This window comes from Watersipora subatra, chromosome 5 (genome assembly GCF_963576615.1).
Source record: "Watersipora subatra chromosome 5, tzWatSuba1.1, whole genome shotgun sequence".
Taxonomy (NCBI): domain Eukaryota; kingdom Metazoa; phylum Bryozoa; class Gymnolaemata; order Cheilostomatida; family Watersiporidae; genus Watersipora; species Watersipora subatra.
The window spans coordinates 39772167-39793857 of record NC_088712.1 but is presented as its reverse complement, the minus strand read 5'-3'; the positions used below and the strand labels follow the sequence as shown (position 1 = coordinate 39793857).

General features: G+C 37.5%; 1 protein-coding gene across 1 annotated transcript in view; it reads right to left on the bottom strand.

The window, feature by feature from the left end:
• The window catches only part of LOC137396181 (transcription initiation factor IIA subunit 2-like), a 40860-nt gene extending 21067 nt beyond the window's left edge, over positions 1–19793 (bottom strand). The window contains exon 1 of the mRNA XM_068082334.1: positions 19580–19793. Coding sequence (XP_067938435.1) covers positions 19580–19651 — 72 coding nt within the window. The 5' untranslated portion in view covers positions 19652–19793. The remainder of the gene's footprint in view (positions 1–19579) is intronic.
• Positions 19794–21691: the final 1898 nt, after the last annotated feature.

Here is a 21691-nt window from a genome sequence, read left to right as displayed (position 1 = left end):
CAAGGCTTTGAGTTAACCCCATTGCTAATGCATCACATTTCTTTACAAAAATATTCTAGGTGTCACAAGATATGCATAATGGCGTCATCGCAGAAATAGCCGCTAGGCAAAAATATTAAACGTAGCCGAGTTCCAAAAAAATTTTTAAATCATCGCTGCGGCTTCGAGTTAAGCTAATTGCCAACGCATCAAACTTCTTTACAAAAGTATTCAAGGTGTTCACAAGTTATTATGCATGGCTTCGTCATTGCAAAAATCTTGCCTACAGTCATTTTACATTGAAATCAACTCCATCAACTTCTAATACCAAAATTGAGGACGATAATGATTCTGATCTGGACATTATGGCATGCATTTGATTTGCAGTGCAGATATGTTTTTCCATAATTAACTGCGTTAGTTAATTCTTTTGTTTAAAAACTGATTGCGTTCATTAAATACTTTAGATATTGTTTTTGTGCTTGCTTTACACATGCTAATATTTTTCTTTTGTGTTTACTGCAGATTGAGAATGAAACAGCACGTACCGGTATTCTGATTATGAAAACTAAAGACAAGTAGTAATATTCACCGAGGCAGGAATATTGGCAGATAAGCAACTAATCAACCTAGACCCCTTCTTAAACAACAAATTCTTGTTTGACTTCGCAGATAAGCTGCGACAAACATGATTAGATTATATATTTTATCTCATGTATAGATATATTATAATTTACTACAAACTTGAATGTACAAATAAAATATTTCAAATACCAATAAAATTTTACAAACGATGAATGGAGTGAATAAAAACAGTTTCGCTTATATGGCAGTTGTTTGACAATAAAATTAAGCTGATACCCTTGATAAGTAAATACTAGCGTGTAATAGTGCTCTCTGACTAGTTATTTTGGTAATAGCAGCTCTATATCGCTGTCACTGTCTTGGGTAAATGTTAAAGGCAATTATCTCGCTACTACATAGCTGGTAAGAGAATTATCATCAGAACTCTCCTCGTGGTTTACTATTGGAAAGCTCTGCCGGTTAGCCAATAATTTGTGCTCGTAAAGGCGTTTTTGTTCCTTTTTTGAAACAGATATATCCTCCTTGTTAGGGGCTGCGGTCACTTCTACCTCAATTTCAAAACCTCCCTGAATGATTGGTGATCTTCTAGGAAGGACATCTACCACCCTTGCAGTCATTGTGCCTCCGTGTATGATAAAAAAAACTCTCGCACTAATGCAAATAACGAAGCAGTAGGGATGGAAAAAATAAATATTGCGTTTTACCGAAGAACCAAAGTAAAATTCAACTAATTTAGTAAATGGCTTTGAAAAAACCCATTACTTGCCACAAGTTGTTAGTTCATCAAAGGCCTCCAAATCGATGAATATTCGTTAAAATCTCTGAACGCAGCAAAAAATTTATAGCTTAGAATGATCGACTCGTAGTTGTAACTTAAATAGAAACCGAAACACGCGGTTTGCGCATGCATAGGGTTAACTCTATTGCTAGCTGCAATAGAGTTAACCCTATTATGCATGAAAAAGGAACTTGCCCGAAACTTAACTTCGTGAATAAATTCATCCTGTAGGGTATAATATGTGCATTGCTAAAGTATGTGAAGCTATGATCGCTACAAAGCTATTACGGTCCTCTTCAATATTCCTCACTTTTACAAAACTATTACGTTCACCATCAGAGCCAGTGCTGCCACTCTCATTGTCCGAGTATTGAGCCAATTCTGAACATGAATAGGCTATAATATTATCAACAAAAACAATTCTGTTTCTAACACGGGAGGTGCTGGCAGAAGCCATTTTACAACTAAAAAGTTTGACTGTCAGAAAAAAATGTTTGTTTTTGACTTGGAATTTCCAAATCAAAGAATATAATTTGCTTCGCGAATATAGGCTAGCTTTTCAGAGAAATGTTCGGGTAACACTCTTTATACCTTAGAAACACTAATGATCGTTGGTTATGTTGTCATGAATCATTAACCCTTTGACAGGGGAAACGACCGGAATGTCGTTTATCGGTTGCGTGGGGAAACGACATTTATGTCTATTTCGGTAGACGTTTATAAAGCTGTCGCCTAGTAACGTTAAATAAAGGATATGAACGCTAGCAATTCTTAAATATTATCGGCAAGATATTTATCTAAGAATATTTTATTTGAAACGATTATCTGAGAGGCGTCGTTTTGTGCTATAAGCTAAAGAAATACGAATTCGTGACGCTTTCGAAAAAATGGAAGTTGGAAATTCCAGTCAAGTCGCGGCACGGCGTTCCAAACGAAAAAGTAAAAATTTATTTGATCCTGCGATCGTTAGCAATCTTTTGTCAGAGCAATATGATAAGGATTCAAACGATGGAAGTGATGTTAACTCTGAAGACTTTGAATATACAGAGAAAAGTGATGGTTACGGCAGCTCGGACGATGACGATATTATATCCACTCAAGCCGTTGTAAATAGAAGTACAGTGTGTGGTAGCAGCAGCTCTATATCAAGGAATAACCGTGCTACTAGCACTAATACACATGATTATAATATTGAGAGACTAGAAGATGAAGTAACTGCAACCACATCGACTTTAAGCCAATGGAAAACAATTACTGACTTAGATGATGACAAGCCTCCATCACTCCACGATTTCTCTGCTCACACCGGGCCAAACTTCACACCACCTGCTGATACTTTACCGGTGGAATATTTTGATTATTTTTTTCTTCCTGTCAATCAAGGTGGAAGTAGTTTGTGGGACTTCATAGCAGCAGAAACTAATAAGTACTATGAGTACACTTATGCAAAGATGGGAGTACTGCAGGCACGGTCTAAGCTGAATTTATGGGAGAATGCAACAGTACAGCGACTAAGGGCATTTATTGGACTGAGTTTGAACAAGGGATTGTGGAAAGCTCCAAATAATAATGCCTACTTTGATGGAAAACATCACAGCCAAAACCACCCAGTATTCCGAGAGACCATGAAGCAGGACACATTCAACCTCATGCTCAGATTTCTACATGTTTCTGACAGTTATAATGAGCCTCCACGTCGAGTGCAAGTTATGATCCTCAATACAAGTACAGGAAAGTTCTGCAACATTTGACAGCTAGGTGGCAACAAGGTTACGATCTCTTCAAAGTGATATCCATAGATGAAACAATCGTAGGTTTCAAAGGCCGTCACTGTCTAGTCAACTACATCCGCATAAAAAAGCACCACCAGTGGGGCCCGAAGGAATACAATCTTGCCGACTCAAAGACCGGGTATGTGCATAATACTGTTTATCATACATCAGCACTCAAAGTATCCGACAAAGGGCAGCCATTCGATGTCTGCAATAAGCTTTTAGAAAATCACAGTGGCAAACATCATCATTTGGTAGTAGATAACCATTACACTAGTCGTGTTCTCTGCGAAGAAATGCTCAAAAGGCAAATATATGTGACTGGCACAGTACGCAAAGGTCGCCGAGGTCTGCCTGATGGCATCAATGCTAAGCTGACAACCAAAGGGGAAATGAACGTAATGAGAAATGGCCAGATCATGGCATTGTCTTGGGTAGACAGGAAGCAAGTACGCATGCTGTCTACACACGCTTCTGCAAAGACATGCGAGAAGACGCTTTGGAACGGTCAAGTCAAAACATTACCGACTGTGGTGGTAGAATACAATGGTGGGATGGGTGGTGTTGACGTAGCTGATCAAATGACCGATGCTGATGCTGCTGAGCGAAGAACCATGAAATGCTGGAAAAAAATATTCTTCCATCTCCTGGACAGAACAATGACAAATGCATATATTATGTATAAGCTAAATCCCAACATCACAAAGCCAATGGGGCATTATAACTTTATTGTAGAGGTAATTGAAGGCCTGCTCGGTGGTTACCAAGAGAGTCGACAGCATGTTGGTAGACCAAGCCTGGGTGACATGCAGTCAAGATTTACAGCTAGACATTTTTGTGAGACAATTCCAGATAAGAAACGTAAAGTCTGTGCTGTTTGTAGCAAGAGCAGGGTTAGCGGCTACAAAGGAACACGAATAACTACATGATGTAAAAGCTGTGGCGTTGGACTCTGCCGCAAGGAGTGCTTTCAAGCATTCCACACATAGACAATTGTACTTTGTTGTATTTTTTTGGTAGCAGTACATTATTAAATAGATGTTATGTAAATTTTAAGTACATATGTAAAGACATTTCAGTTCGAGCTATGTATATTCATAAAATACAAAATTTCTTGAATTTTCCAAAAATAAATTACACGAGTTTCGGTTGTTTTTGGGGGGGCTTATACCCGGTCAAAGGGTTAATATTCAGTTACCTCAAAACCACTAAATTTATCAAAAATGTGTTTGCAGCAACTGATCATAGCATTATTCGCATACTCGCGCACGGAAGTTAAAGAGTTAAAAGCAAAGCGCATCACTGTCATTAAAAGTACTATTGAAATTGAAATTAAGACTAATAAAAGGCTAAAACATCAGCTACAAATTGATGTCATTTATGTCTTTGTAGACTAACCCTGTTTGAATTAGGTCATTTTTTAAACGCTCAGATTCGAGCGGGTGCTTTATTGATGACATATATATATATAGTGATACAAATGAAAAGAGTGCACGAACAATAAATATAAGATCTTTTCTTTAGCTAATCATCAGCACAAAATTTTTATATAGGTTATAATAAACGTTATCGCTCATAAAACGCGTTGTCTGCGATCTCGAAGATTCCTGTCATTAGGGATTTTACTCAATTACTAGTTCGCGTATCGACATCGTTATTTAATTTACTGAATAAACTGACATCGTTAATTTACTGAATTACTGCATCGACACGTTTTATTGACAAACAACAAAATTGTTACAATCAGGGTTGGCGAAAATATCGATATTTTTAAAAACATTATATCGCTGATATATATCATGATATTTATGTTTTTTGAAATAAATGACATTTTGGAAAGATTTGAAGCTAGGTTGAACTTGAATGGTGTTTACGTTGTGATTGATGTATTTTATTGGTTGTATGGGACCAGTCAGTGATGTTTAATACCAAACGCTTGATTAATTGTAGGCCTAGTATAATAATAATATTTATAAATATAAAAATATTTGTCAAACATTGGATTGGAAATCCTGACATGAATGCAAACAAAATAGTGCAAATAGTAAATACACAATATAATAGTCCAAGTGTGTTCTAATGTCCTACACTTGGCTAGTTTAGCTATTTGTAAACAGACACCAGCTTGCCAGCCTTCACCACACCGAGACGGTTTCTCAACTTGCTGTGAGCCAGTCCAAATGATGAGAACACACACTCAACACTAGCACCGGATGCTATTGAAGTCATGTATCTTACAATGGTATTCTTCAGTGACGCACTCAGAAAAGGCATCGACTGCCACCAAAGAACAGGGGAAAGATGGTCAATAAGGCCTGCAGTATACCTGTATTCTCTGTTGTGTTGCTCTGTTGTAATCGACTAGATGAGGCAGCAAGTCAGGAGCTACTTGGCTACACAGTTGCATAGCCTTTTCTTTGTCAGCAGCGTTGAGAAATTCGCTTCTATACTTCTTGTGTAGAGAGTAAGCTAGCAAATGTCGCTCTTTAATATTCATCTCCTTCCTTGCTGAAAAGTGGCGCTTCTCGGAATTTGTGAGTTTATTCAGGATGCGATTCTCCAGTTTCAGCCAGATATCAACTGCATCTGCTATGGTGCAGTTATTAAATTGCATTTTATCCAGCGACGCAGCTATCACCTCAAGTTTTGTGAGGTAGTCTTCGCAAGCTCTTTTAATGCCAGTGTTATTGACCTTGTTTGAAATTCTTTTTTCAATGTTATCTCTGTGGCTCTCACATACGGCCATCAGTACTGGCCAGTTGTCGCGGTATGATCTCACGGTGTCAGTCACAGAGTTCCAGCAAACTTCAATGGGAATCAGAAGTTTCTTTCGGTCTGCCTTTTTGTACCAGGCAGCAGGAAGGTGCTTATTTCTGAAGTACTTTGATAGAGCTACTACGTGGAAATATACTCCGAGTGCTTCCAAGTCCTTGGTTAGCAAGTGAAGGATGTGTGCTCCACAGTCGTATGCCACCAGACTCTTGGTTGCATCGCCAGCCATCAACTGTTTTCCCATTCTGGCCATGTTTGCAGCATTGTCAGTGACAAATTCGATTGTGCATTCATACCCTGCCTCAACCTTTTGTATGGCCTCTTTGGCTACATCATGCAGGTAGTCAGAAGTATTTGATGATTTTAGGTGTTATTTAGCATTTCTAGACTGTTAGCAATAGTTGTAAGGTGAAAACAGAATGATAAAATGAGTATTTTTCCTAAATATAAAAAATATCGATGTTTTTGACCCAAAAATGCCATATTTATCGGCGATATATATCGATGATATATATCACGCTATATATACCAAACAAACCCTAGTTACAATACTTCCAGTTTTAGCGAAGGCGGCTCTTCCTGATGCTCAGAAAACTCTCGAAGGAGTTTTCTGAGCATCAGGTGGTTAAAGATTGGGGCATACAGCTTATGGTTACAGCTGACAGGCGTCAGCAGAGTTATGCCGCAGAAGAAGATAGGATAATGGAGGTGAATTTATTTTTAAATTTGAGTCTCCAATATATATATATACTAAAGGTAATAATTTTACTACTCACGAATACATTTACTAATTAATAAAATTATAACTGTGTTATCACCAATTATCATTTTACAACTTTTTTTATCGTTTTCCCTAGCTATAATATTTGCTTCAAATCTTCTTTGGCACATTTAGCTAGTAAATTAGATTTACGATTAGAATTATGTTCAATCGTCAATTGTAGACAGTGAGGAAAATCGATTGATTAATGCCCATCTTCAACTCCTAGAAAAGGCTTTGAATTGTTGGCTTGACTTACTTAAGCTTTTGTTGAACATTTATTCATTTTGAAAATTACACTCACAATCTATCTAACTACCAAATTGAAAGCTTTCAGCAGATACGCGGTAGAACGACATATTTATGAATGGCATATGGGTAAGGCCGTTTTTGGCAGGATTGTGACGCGCGGGACATTTGAACGCTTCCTCACATACTTCTCAGCTCAGATGCGAAATTCTGGTGTCATTTATACTGTTTTAGAAAGCACTTGACATCAACTATCACTGAATGAGATTTCATCTTTGTCATGCAATGCATTAACAAATTATGAACGATTAAAGCTAGTGTGACGCGCGGGACATAATTTGACATGAAAAACTACTCTTTGATCAATTGGAAAAATCTTCTGAAATTGTAGACTCATAACATTATTATTTGACTAGCTTAAAGCTCTAATGTCATTTTAGTAGGAATACATATTATTTTGTTTCTGGGCCAAAGTATAATGATTCTGTAAGGTTTGAAAGAAGACTACCACCTGTGACGGGCAGGACTGTGACGCGCGGGATGAAAATAACATTATGAAAAATTAAGCATTTTTCTATGTTTTGTGGTTGTTAGACCACAAATTGTTATGAGTTGTAGTTGTAACATTGGATATACGTGTGTTGAACCAACCAATAGTTTAAAATTACTATTTATCATATTTATTTTATTTAAACATAAAACACATAACTTACAGATTGTCAGATTTTCATGCAGTAAACAATTTTTTCTTAAAAACATCATATTCTGCCATTATTATTGCCTCATCTTTAGTACAAAGTATCTCAGTGACCTGGTAGTTGCTGCTGGTAAAATAATTAGAAATACTTCAAGACGACAATTTCTGAGGGTCGTTCTTATGTCCTCGGGGTTTGGCCACGTGAACTGCTTGCGTGCACGATGTATGTACTTTATAGTGTAGCTACCTTCATTAGCTTCCGCTGTGAGAATTTCTCCAATGCTCACTTCATAGTCATAGGCCATTGCAACCAGCATTTGTCGTAAGAACTGAATCAATGTTTGTGAAGTATCTCCTGTGGTTACTATTTGATTAGGTTTGCTGCTCGGTGTGGATGGAACTGGATGCCAAGTGGAAGAACACCATTCCATCAGAGTAACATCACCGTCTTCTTTAATTGCTATGTGATAGCAAGATCGAATGCCATGTATTGGAAGTGCAGGGGACCAGCGTTCTTTGCAGATCCTTGCTGTGTTAGTGATCATATTTTCTGAGATGTTTAAAATCTTCATCGATTTCACTGATTTGGAAGTTATTATTGTTGCAGTTTCTGCAAATGACTTTGCCGATTTACGACATACCATCCTCAATATGCTGCCATTAGAACCTGTTGCTTGATGCTTCTCCCAACACCATCTACTGCACCTTTGCCATGCGATGTCTCAAAAAAACTCCAATCATCTGGCATACCCATGTCTTCTTTATGGCCAATCAAAGTTCTGAACTGTGACCCGATTTTTGATTTGCGATGTGGATCCATCACTTACATAATGAATATGTTGCAAATTAATATTTTCTGTTTTCAGAAATTTCAAAAGTTCTCTATTAAACGTGTAAACAGCATCCTTAGTGTGTTCTAGGCTATCACTAACTATTGCACAGCATTTGTGGGCTAGGACTCTATCCAGCTTATAATAAATCATGACAGTGAATACTGTCACCCTTATTGTGGTGTGTTAGGTGCTTTGGATTTCGGTTGCTTGCTTACAGTTGAAGTTCTCACTGAAGTCTTTGCGAATGATCACTGCCCCATTTTTTCAAATTCTGTTTGAGGCAACCGATCGATTTGTGTTGACGGTTGGAAGTGTACATGTACATATGAAGGGAAAGTGATGTCAGTTGGTATTTCAGCAGCAGAAGCAGGTCAGATAATGGCATCTGATCTTCGAGCTTGTTTAGGAAGCCGCTTTCACCATCTCTCCACTGATAGAAATTCACAAGTTCTTTAGCGCTAACAACCTACCTATCGATTGAGACAGCCATGAAAACCGCATTCCCTTTTCACACACGATTCATTTTCCATGTTACGCACAGTTCTTTTCAGTAGCTGGTGGACAGTAGTGATCATTTCCAAAAAAACAGACACTGGCCTGCCGCAGTACCAGTAAAGCTAATTCCGCATTTTCGTAGTATTTTCAAGCACAGACTATTTGATCATGTCTAGAAACAGGCTTGCAATTTACTGGGCCCAACTCTTTAAATTTACTAGGGCTCACCTTGACGTCTGGATATTCCTCATTAAAAATCTCAAAGATGTCACTCAACATGTAGTCCAGCAGGTGTTTTCGAAGCTTTCGTCGCTTGTGGACAGAAAGTGTAGTATGACGTTAACAGCAGTTTGGCAGTCATTAGAATACATGCTAATTCAGAAAAAAAGTCTTACATTATTTATAAGGGGAACCTACTTTCTCTACTCACTGAAAATTCAATGCATGAGTGAAAGATAATTTTCGTAACCGTAGTTTAAAAATAAACATTTGGTTCAAGGATTACCTCGTGATTTGCACACTAAGTGTGTGCATCAGAAGAGTAGGCTAATATTGACAAGCTCCAGATTCTGAGTTACAAAACATCATAAAATAATTCTAATTCATTATGTTTTTCAAAGAAACTGGCATTTTAGACTTGGAATATCTAGCATTACTTTCACATGCCAGGGTATCAAAGAGAACGCCTAAACAAAGGCAGACATCACCATATTATTAAAAATGTCCCGCGCGTCACAAATACTTCCATGTACCTATAAAACAAAAACGTATAGTACTTTCAGCAAATTGGCGAGTTGGGCTAAACTATAGCAGCCCAAAATCGAATTTTAGATAAGAATTTTTTTTTATCAGATAGCTTAGGAAGAATAGGCTGCAACTAAATGCACTAAAATTGTGGCGCACGGGACCAACAAATTTTTGCTCGTCTGAATTATAAGGAAAAAGTTGCGTTTGCTCGGAAAAAACACCTGGGCTAGAAAATCCACTCTTGTATTGATTATAAAATGGAAACAAAAACTATTTTAGAATGCATTGCAAAGTTTGAGAGGATATGACCCATTGTCCCGCGCGTCACACACCATATGGGAAAAACCTACTTGCATGCCCAATATCTTCATGAGAAAAGATTTCATTACAAAAACTTTTGTGTTTCTACATGTCTGAACATGTGTGCTCGCTCATTAACTAAAAATTATGGTTGCAAAAGGAAGAAAAAAATTGCCTTTGTGCGTGACACCATGCTTGGCCTTGCCCATATATATCTATTACATTTGTTTTATTGATTACAAGATGTTTATGTGACATCACCGGCGGGGAAGTTGTGACAGTCTGAAAACTGCCATAAATGGGAAAGAGTGACGTGAATGTGTGCTGCACAAACCATGATATGTTTTGTTTGAGTTTGCTGCAGTAGATTAACTTGTCCTATTATATGAGCTGAAACTATGTGAGTGGCCACGACTTGGATGAATGTTTTTAATAAAAACTTTGTGCAGAGATATAAAAATTTTGGCTTGTAAAAGTTATATAACAAAATAATAAAGTTGAAGATAATGCAAAACATGATTTGCAGAACATATATTGAATACATCATAGCCTCCATTGCCACCTGTGATGAAATCTTGTCTGATAGATAGATTTATGAAATACAACCAGAGCAGTATTGACGGGTACTTTTGCATAGCTCGTACTCAATTCGAACAGATCAAATATTAAGATCAAATAATTTTTTTGCTCCACGCTACTAAGTGAAAACAGGTGAGTCTACAAACCCCCAACCAGGTGCAAAAACGGCTTTAATAAACCCTTTGCAAGGATCGGTGAGTAAATTGGTTTCACAAAAATTGACATTGTTTTGCGTTCAATATTTCGGTCAACTCATAAAACCATTTGTTTTGTACTTGAATAACTAATCAAATGTGACCCGTAAATTTTTTCTACAAATTGATACTAATAATGACTAGATATCATTGACTATATATGACCTGTTTAGGGATGCAGTTGGTTTCGCCATTTTTTCTCGAACATATTCTTTTTAAAGATGCGCCTTGTTCATTTTATTTAGTAACTAGTTCCCGGTGTGGGTAGCAACTAAGAACTTTGCTGAAACAAAAGCTGCAATGAAATAAGTTAGTAGTCGGTACTCAAATGTATACACAGCATTTAGAAAAAAATAATATGACAAATTTTTATTTTCCCTTATTTGAGGCATTTGAGAAATTTATAACAATGTATCTGTAGCTAGATTAAAAATTTTATGCTAGAAATCATGAGCAAATACAAAATAAGATATATGCATATAGAGCCGCGTACGACTAGACTTTTATCACAATAGTCAATGTGAATACGAGAGATAGAAACAGACTGTTTCACTATATATACAACATTTTGGGCAAGTCTGGGCACATATTTTTTTCTGAGCGTTTTACTGCGATCAATTTTTGTCAACTTTAATCTTCAAATATCTTGACAATGAGATCGCCTACAACAACAAATGACATAACTGATAGAGAAAATCGATACTCTCTGTTAAAATCAACTAAAATTTGACACAATCACATCTTCAATAAAGTACAGGTTGCATTAGATCATTTAAAAAACTATCTCAAAGCTGACAGTGACAAACAAGACTAAGTTTTTTCCAACTCGACCGACTTTTAAAATGTGAAACAAACAAAACCCTACATGCTTTTAGTAAGCATATTAAACCTATGAGTCAACTTAATGTTCAGCAAATAAATTGCTAACAAGAATTTTATTAAAAGAGGCAAACAAATTCGTTAAGTAATTAAGTTGTCATACTTAATTACTTGCTTTACTTAGAAGTAAATTGTCATGATGTTTCGTATATACCAATGGCTGACAGGCAGGTCACGAGGTCATGCATCCATGTATGCTTACAAGGATTGTGTGGTTTTACTGTTTCCTGATCTAATTAACTAGTGATCAACTCATGATTAATACTTGGATGTAAAACTGATGTGGTAACACACTTGCTGTTGTGTAGCTGATCTGACAAGAATAAACTAATCTACTCTCCCAAGATTATACTTCATACATTCACATAACGCAGTACAACTATAACAATATCATACACGCACAACTGATACGCCCTAAGAAACATATGACAAAGTGTCAGAAGTAAAGCGAATGCTGCGGTGACTGGAAACCTGGATTAAATTATCACAGCCTGGAGTCAATCATAGCTGAACTAAATTTGACATTGGAATAGAAATTGGCAGCAGAGATGGCTACTAGGTTTGGGGGTATTCGTGCGCCAGGTACGTTAGACGTTGCCTCGGCGTCAGAATCATGGCTGGAATCGAAAAAGAAGTTCCTAAGGTACTGTGATGTCATGGAGCTTGGTAAGAAAGACGAGAAGCAGCAGATCAGTACGCTGATTTATGTTATGGGTGATGATGCGGAGAGTATTTATGAACAGCTGACTAATGCTACGGGCAAGTCAAAGGACAAGTTTAAAGATGTGGTTGAGGCCTTTGAAAAACATTTCATGCCTCGCAGTAACAGTTTACACTATCGTGTTCTATTTCACAATTGAAGTCAGCAGCAAGGTGAGAATGTTGACACATATTCAATAACTGCATCTATTGGCAGCCAAGTGTAAGTTCGCTAACAAAGATGATATGCTGAGAGATCGCTTTTTGAGCGGAATGCTAGATAAGCAATTATCTGTAAAGATACAGATGCAGGACGATGTAACACTATCATATGTTATGGAAAAAATGAAAGCAAAGTCGCAGCTATTAGACAATATTAAGAAAGAGAAAAAAGTCGCAGCTGTTGGCGTCACCAAATCGCCATCATCTTCTATACGCATGCAGGGATATTACAACAAACAAAGTAAGCAGTATGGAAAGCAGTATGAGAAAGAGACAACGCAAAGCACAGGACTTAAGATGAATCAACAAAGCTGTAAGTCATGTAAATCTTACCATCCACCAAGACGGTGCCCTGTATATGGCAAGAAATGCAGAAAATGTGGCAAGATGAACCATTTTTCTAAGGCATGCTTGACTCAAACTGCCAGTTATAGTAAATCTGTTAGTAGCATTCAAACTGAATTTGATAGACCTACTGAAGTTCCAGAATTTTTCATAGGTGCTATTGATTTTGGGAATGATAGTGATAACTGGAATATAGAAGTTTCTGTGAATGATGCAAGTATTTTGTGTAAGGTAGATACAGGAGCTCAGTGCAATGTTATGCCTTTGAGTGTTTTCAAAACAAATTTTCCTGAGCTGCCTATATATCGCACTAATTTAACTCTTACAGCCTATACTGGTATCAATATTGAGGTAGTAGGGCAGGTGCAGATGGAGGTCAAGTATAAGGACACCAGCTTTCAGACCACATTCTATATTACACCTACTGAACATGCAATTCCGGTAATAGATTTGGCTTTAGTTAGAAAAATGGGATTGGTTCCAAGTAGTGTAAATGCTCTTTCCATTGGCCCATATGAGGATGTTTTCACTGGCCTAGGAAGGCTTGAGGGTGAATACAAAATTAAACTGAAGCCTGATGCCGAGCCTGTGGTCTGTGTTCCTAGACGTGTGCCTGAGAGTATTAAACTAAGCTAAAAACTGAACTAGAGAGATTTCAGTTTGATGGTGTGATTGTGAAATGTAATGAGCCTTCAGAGTGGGTTAGCCATACAGTGAATGTAGTGAGGCCTAATAAGCCAATCAGAATTTGTCTGGACCCTAAGCATTTGAATAAAGCTATTATGCGTGAGCATTTTGAGCTTCCCCGTGCTGCTGATATATTTAGCAGGGTAGCAAAAGCCAAAGTTTTTAGCAAATTGGATGCTACTTCAAGATTTCACCAAGTAGTTTTGGATGAGGAAAGTAGCAAACTGACCACGTTTTACACACCATTTGGTCGCTATCGCTACAATCGGTTAGCTTTTAGCCTTTCTTGTAGTCCAGAAATTTACCATCAGAAAGTGAATCAGATGTTCGATGACGTTGAGGGTGTTGAAACCTATGTTGATGATTTGCTTGTGTGGGGTGAATCACAAGAACAGCATGATGAAAGATTGAGGCTAGTGCGAGAAAGGTGTAAAGCTAAGAATTTCAAGCTCAATAGACAAAAATGCAAATTCAATCAGACCAGTGTTGAGTTTGTAGGTCATATCATTTCCGGTGAAGGTCTCAAAGTGAAGCATGACAAAGTAGAGGCTATAGCAAACATGCTTGTCCCCAAATGTAAAGAGGATGTGCCGAGATTTCTTGGCATGGCCAACTATCTGTCAAAATTCTGCCCAAATCTGGCTGAACACAGTACACCTCTTAGAGCAGTCACAAAATCTAAAAGGGAGTTTGTGTGGGAGAAGCCACAGCAGGACGCGTTTGAAAAGCTCAAGCAGTTAATCACTAATGCTCCTACGTTGAGACTATGTGATCCTGAGCTTGGTATTACACTTACTGCTGATGCTAGTTCACACAGCTTAGGTGCTGTTATGTTACAGAAAAATGGACCAGTAGGATATGCAGCTAGGTCATTGTCGGATGGGCAAAAACGCTATGCTCAAATAGAGAAAGAGCTGCTAACAGTACTATTTGCTTGTCAGAGGTTTCATAGCTATGTGTATGGTAGAAAGGTAGTAATTGAAACAGATCACAAACCGCTACTAGGGCTGGTAAACAAACCGATAGCAGAGGCAACGCCTAGGCTGCAGCGCATATTGCTACATTTACAGCCATACGACTTTCAGCTGGTGTACAGATCAGGCAAAGAAATGTTTCTTGCTGACACATTGAGTAGGTCTTGTCCTGAGCAGACAAACTGCAGTGAGATGCCAGATGATCCTCTTTATCTTGTATGCAATATGATCATACGTAGTGAAGCAATGATCCATTAATACACTGAAGCTACAGAGACAGACAGTGAGTTACAGGCACTTTTGCGCTATGTTACTGGCAGCTGGCTAAGGAGTATCAAGTCTTGTAATCCATTGGCTGCTGCCTACTGGAATGTAAGGAATGAGATTAGTCAGTGTGATGATTTGTTATTCTATAACGATAGACTGATTGTGCCTGTAAGCAAAAGACAGGAAGTGCTACAGAAGCTACATGCTAGTCATTTAGGGCTTACAAAGATAATTTTGAAGGCAAATCATTCACTCTACTGGCCTAAAATGTCTACTGATATTAGGAACCTAGTTTTACAGTGTTCAGCATTCCAGGAACATGCCAACTTATTGAAAACAGAACCACTGCTGCCCACACCGGTACCCGACCATCCATTTCAAGTAATGGGTACTGACTTGTTTCATGCTGATGGCAGTGATTATTTACTCACTGTGGATTATTTTAGCAAGTGGATTACCATTGATAAGCTCAAACAGACTAAATCAGCTGATGTCATACATGCGCTAGAGAGAATATTTTCTGATTTTGGTACACCTGAAACCTTGAGATCAAATAATGGGCCACCATACAAATCAGCTGAGTTTCAGAAGTTTCTATGCAAGCATGATATAAAACACAAGACATCAAGCCCTGAATATGCAAGATCCAATGGGCAAGCAGAAAGAATGGTGCAAGTTGCGAAAAACTTAGTGCTAAAATGCAATATAGAAGGTAAATCATATTATGACGGTTTGAGGTCACTTAGGAACACACCATTGTCAGAAGACCTGCCCTCACCAGCGCAATTACTACAAGGTCGAAGCCTATATGAAGGCACCCCAGTGAAACTTTGAGTTAATTCCCAGAGCATATGACCGTGTGAAAGTTGCGAGATTGTTGGGTGAAAGAGTGCAGTCTATGAAAGAGAAGCATGACAGGCATGGAAAGACTGAACATCAGAAATTGGAAAATGGTGTGAAAGTAAGGGTGAAAGTAGGAGAAGAATGGAAGCGTGGTGTTGTGGAAAGCATGTGTGATGAGCCAAGATCGTACGTAGTTAGAACGCCTGAAGGTAGTTGTTACAGGAGAAACAGGAAATACATCAGGCCATCCAGAGAATCGGACCACTTGTTTGAGTCAGGTTTTCTATCGCTTTGAGAAAACCCTCTGCTGAGCAGGCTAGTACTGAAACAGTTTTGCCTGAGCCAGGGCAAGGTGTTCGCATGAACAGAGCAGAACAACAGTACGTGACTAGGGTTGGTAGGGTGTCTAGACCTCCCAGGCGCTTGTCATACTAACTTTATGTGCTACCAGTTCAGGTTTTGAGTGATTTTAAGCTAGTCTAGCAGGAGCATATTTCATATGTTAATCACCGTTTTTTTAAGTAGTATAGTCAAATTGTTTTTTGTTTTTATCAGCAGTCGTGGTTCAACAGCAGCTATTATCCTTTGTGTGAAAGGCTTGTTGTTTTTATAAAAAAAGGAAGATGTCATGATGTTTCGTATATAGCAATGGCTGACAGGCAGGTCACGAGGTATTGCATCCATGTATGTTTACAAGGATTGTGTGGTTTTACTGTTTCCTGATCTAATTAACTAGTGATCAACTCATGATTAATACTTGGATGTAAAACTGATGTGGTAACACACTTGCTGTTGTGTAGCTGATCTGACAAGAATAAACTTATCTACTCTCCCAAGATTGTACTTCATACATTCACATAACACAGTACAACTATAAGAATATCATACACGCACAACTGATACGCCCTAAGAAACATATGACATAAATCAAGCGCTATTATGAAGCTTCTTAACTGTACTGTTTTAAAGTCGCTTGAAACAGACAACAAAACTTCTTACTTTTTCTTTTTACTGTCTTGAGATGTCAACTAAGAAGTTCCTGAGAAATGAGTATCATAGCTTAAACTAGCTATCCATTTGGAAAACAAAACTCTTTTGATCAGATTAACAAGAGTGTTAAACTAACAACATCGCTTGCTTTTGCAACAACAAGAACTAGCTGCATTTACAAAACTCAACTATGACAAGGTATATATGAAGAATGGCTGCTCAAAGGAGAACATTCGATTATTCCAACATTCTTGCAGGATCATTGAATGCACTCATCTCTATTATTTCAATATGCTGGTGCTTGCTAGCTCTACACTATTAATTAAAGTTTTATAAAATAATCTTGAGTAATTTGGCTATACTAGTACATTGAAAGTATAGCCAAACAGTTCAACTTAGCCATTTGGGTAAAAATGTTATATTTTGCAAAACTGTTTCACGGGGTGTCTTTGAACCTCAATGGGAAACTATGTAAACGGCTGAGGTTGATCTAGAAAGAGCTTAGACTGTACCACCAGCCAGCTTTCTAGGGATGGACAGCTCGATCACACAAAGATTACAAAAATTATGGTTTGCATAGAGTACAAGGTTTATTATAAGAATTTGTTTGAAAAAGTTTTTTTCTTTTAGTTAGTAATCCATAAACTATTTTTACTGTTATTCCACTCTGCTGGTTCCACTCAGCAATGCGCTACGGAATTACCCAAAAAGACAAGTGTTAGTATGAGCCTGAAGTCAAACTCTACCAGCATACATTTCAAAACCTTCCTTTCCGCAATGAAAATCTCAACTGTCTGCTCATGCAGGCTAAGAGCTCCCAATAATATTAAAGAACAGCTTGCAACCGGTCGCAAGTGCAAACATTGGATATGTCTTACAAATAGTACTTTTCTACAATGTCACATCACACATCTTTTTGGCAGATGTTTATGGAAGAATTGCTAAATTATGATAAAAGACATAACAAGATTCTGGTCAAAGAAGGCTACCGATCTGAGTGAAACTTTGTTCACCATGAAAAACCAAATATAAGCAGGTAATCAAGCAAATGGCGAGCTGAAATATGGATATAACTAAAAGAAAGACTAAGAAAAAAGACTAAAAATGACCTGAGAGATGCCTGAATAAGCAGTATTATTGAAAACACGGCCAGAGCTCCACCAAAGCTTAAAAAATAAATAATTAAAAGCAAAATAGTTTCAGAATGTACAACCGAGACAAGGCTAGTATGTTGTGTACATAAACTGAAGAAACCAGTCTAGCTCTAATGTTGGAGGGTGTCTGACTAAGTGAGACAGTGAAGGAGATAGCGAAGCAACCACATTGTGAAAGTTGGAAAAAAAACTATATGGAAGAAGAACATCATAACTAACGAACAAGTTTATCAACTTAAACAATTCTCAAAAGCAAGCTCACAATTTGTATGTCCTATCTATAGACAAACGACCATTCTACACATAAAGGAAACCAGTTATCTGAAAAAAGTGAAAACTCTAGCCCAGCTACACAAACCAGTTATCAAAGTCCATCTAAACCTCACTGTTCTATGCAATCCAGGGGAAACAGTCCCAACATCGACAAGTCCGAACCTAGACAAGTCCCAATCTCGACAGAGGTTGATCCGAATCTCGACAAAGGTTAGTCCGAACATCGACAAAGGCTGATGCAGTTTTACAATAATTTAATCTTCAACAAATAATAAATGTCTTTTTGCAGTTCTATCCTCACTTCAAAAAATAAAAATCAAAGCTGCTCACTGAAGTTTAGATTTCAAATAAAGCATTTTGCTAGCATAACAGTCAACCATTTTTATGATTGTTACTTGTTTTAGCATTCGTTCTATATTTAGGTTGGGCAAAATATTGTTAGGCCTACATAAGCTGGGGAGTGCTGCATCAAATGGATCACAAGATATTTTTGTGCAAATAAGTCTTTTACATATAAATCGCTCATTTACTATGAAAATAGTAGATGGTAAAATAGTAAAACTGCTGTCGAGTTTGGGCCAACCGTTGTCGATATACAAACTCGTCGAGTTTCAAACCAGTCGAGGTTCGGACTATAAACCCAATCCAGCATAGAAGCGATATAGAGAACAAAAAAGTGGGTGTCGAGTTATATTTTCTATTTCTTTGTATTTTGTTTGCTAAATCTTCTTTAATTTCGACTTGTTTATCAAGGTTTGAATTAACAACAGATAATATAAGCAACAACTAACTGGGCAAGAAATATGCGAGTTCACTATTACTACACCAGCAGCAGCTACGAAGAACTCAATACTTTTTTTCAAATTCAACAAAATCGTCAGCCCTAATCTATTCTAAAATTTTCCCACTACGCCCTTCTAGAAAGAAGGAAAGGTGTGGGAACTCTTTTATTACAAAAATTCTTTACTAAAAACCTCTCAGGTCTCGAGTTGTTCTCGGCCAAAAATAATTAGAAAACGCATTTGTCCGGATTGTTGGCCCAAACAGACCTGCTTTCTGTCGAGTGTTGTGGTGCTTGATAGTATTTTTAAAAAGCCCTGAGGAGATATCATTTGCAAATGCGTCAAGTACCTATGGGTACCATTATCATACCTGCCAACTCTCACGCATTGGGCGTGAGACTCACGCAATCACCCCAAGGAAAAAATGAAAATGCGTGAGAAATGCGTGAGATTTTTGCCCCAATTTCCACAATTTTATATATACTATAATTGATACATCAATTGCCCCAAAACCAAATCTCACGCATTGCCCCACTCTTGGGTTGGCAAGTCTGACCATTATCCATTCGAGCAAATGTATAATAATTAACAGCCACACGGCATAACTGCACAACAAATCTCTAAATTTGATATAAATTTTATTTAACACCGATTAACACAAGGTTACAAATTATTCTCAGGAAGATCAGTTAGCAGGAAATTAAAAAATGGGCGAACCTGTTACCTGAATCAGTATTTCTATGCTTTCCTGAAGCGTGTGACCTAAAGTTGTGTTTCTGTACAGCTGGTAGGCCATTATATAACGTCCAAAATAAACTTTAAACGCTTAAATTAATTTGTACAAGTAATCACGGGATTAGAATAAATGACAGAAAACGGAGCGACGAACAGCTAAGAAAAATGTCACTGCTAAAGACAAGTTCTTAGCAATTCTGTTCTCTCAGACGGGTTACGCCATCATAATCACAAAACATAGTCTCGTCGGTATGTAAGATTTTAGTTTATTTGTGAGCGTTCAGCCGTTTCCGCTTGAAAAGCCGTTAGGAAAGCAGTTTCCGCTCTCTGTCGATTTAATGGCTCGAGAGTATCGCTGCGTAGTCAACAAGATGTGGAGAAAATAACTCGTAGTACATCTATAGTTCAATTTGCCTTACAATTTGCATGAGTGGCAGACGCCAGGCCGCAAATTTTTTCCAAAACAGGTTTACGTATGGCAGTAAAATCTTGGCTCCTGATTGGTTTTAGTAATTTAGTTTTAGTAACCAAAACCTAGATCATTAGATTAATAAATAATAGTTACAATTAGGAATAAACACAAAATTCCAAAATTTTATTAAAAATTGTTTAAATCAATTAGTTTTAAGTGAGCACCCTTTTACGTTTTAACATCACTGATGGAATGATAACATAATTTTTACTGTCATTTGGAATTCTGTGTTCCAAATGACAGTAAAAATGTTTTTACTATAACTAGTTAGTTTTTGATTATAACTAGTGTATTAACTTTTAATCTATTGATGTAGGTTTTGGTTACTAAAACTCAATTACTAAAGCCAATCAGGAGCCAAGATTTTACTGCCATGGGTAAACCTGTTTGGGGAAAGAAAAATTTGCCGCTGGGCCACCAATTGATGTCTGATGTTTTATCCTTATATACTCGCATATAGGAACATTTATATCAGACCTGCCAACCCAAGAGTGGGGCAATGCGTGAGATTTGGTTTTGGGGCAATTGATGTATCAATGATAGTGTATATAAAATTGTGGAAATTGGGGCAAAAAGCTCACGCATTTCTCACGCCTTTTTATTTTTTCTTTGGGGTGATTGCGTGAGTCTCACGCCCAATGCGTGAGAGTTGGCAGGTATGATTTATATATTTTGCACAATGGGTCTGTCTTATCGATAATACTTTATTAGTTTGGCTTTAACTAAGCCAACGTGTTAGCGACTCTGTTAATCATTCTTCTTAAACGGCTTTTCACCCGGTTCCATTATCCGAAACAGGAAAAAATGTATGTATGTATAAGGAGCGCTCTCGCTAGGATAGCAAAGTAGTCGCAGCTCCACGACTAGTGGAATTTTCTTCGGAATAAAGCGAACAATAAACCATACTAACATCCATTTCATTTAATGCAGCATTTCTTACAATCTAGATTGTGCCTGAGTAAAGGCCCGCAGAACAATTTACAAATGTATATTTGCGAGATCACATTCAGCCAATTCTTTGGCATACGACCTTCGAAAACCTTCTTAAAACTACTATTTTGTAAATCAATAAAAATTGAGCAAACCGAATGTACATTCTTCAAATATACTACGTTTGAATAAACTTTTTCTTCAGGCTTTTCCCATGTAAGGGTCGCCACTGCAAATGGTATATACCGGCGCAAAAAATATTATGACTATTTTCACACGAGACTTGGCACAACAGCAATTGTAGCCAAGTGCCCTTTCTAACAACATTGATGAACCTTCTGTGGTTCAGACTGTTGACCTACTAATTGTATGACAGTGCATTAACTGCAGAACCACAACTGTTCCCTTAGCGTATAAGCCAAATTAAACAGTATTACATACATTGGGTATTATAAACCTGTGAGATTTATCATGGAATTATATAGATCTTAATTTTTTAAGAAAAAAGATAATAAATTTTTAAATTGTCTATATACCTCTGAAGATACCAGCGATGTCTATCAATAAGTGTCTTTACAGTCTATTCTAAAATTTTCAAGATAAACCTGCCACTATTCTGTTGGTTTCTTAGCTGAGTTATCATTTCGGGCAGGAGGACACAACACAAACTTTTTTAAGCCAGACAACGTTGAGCCGGAA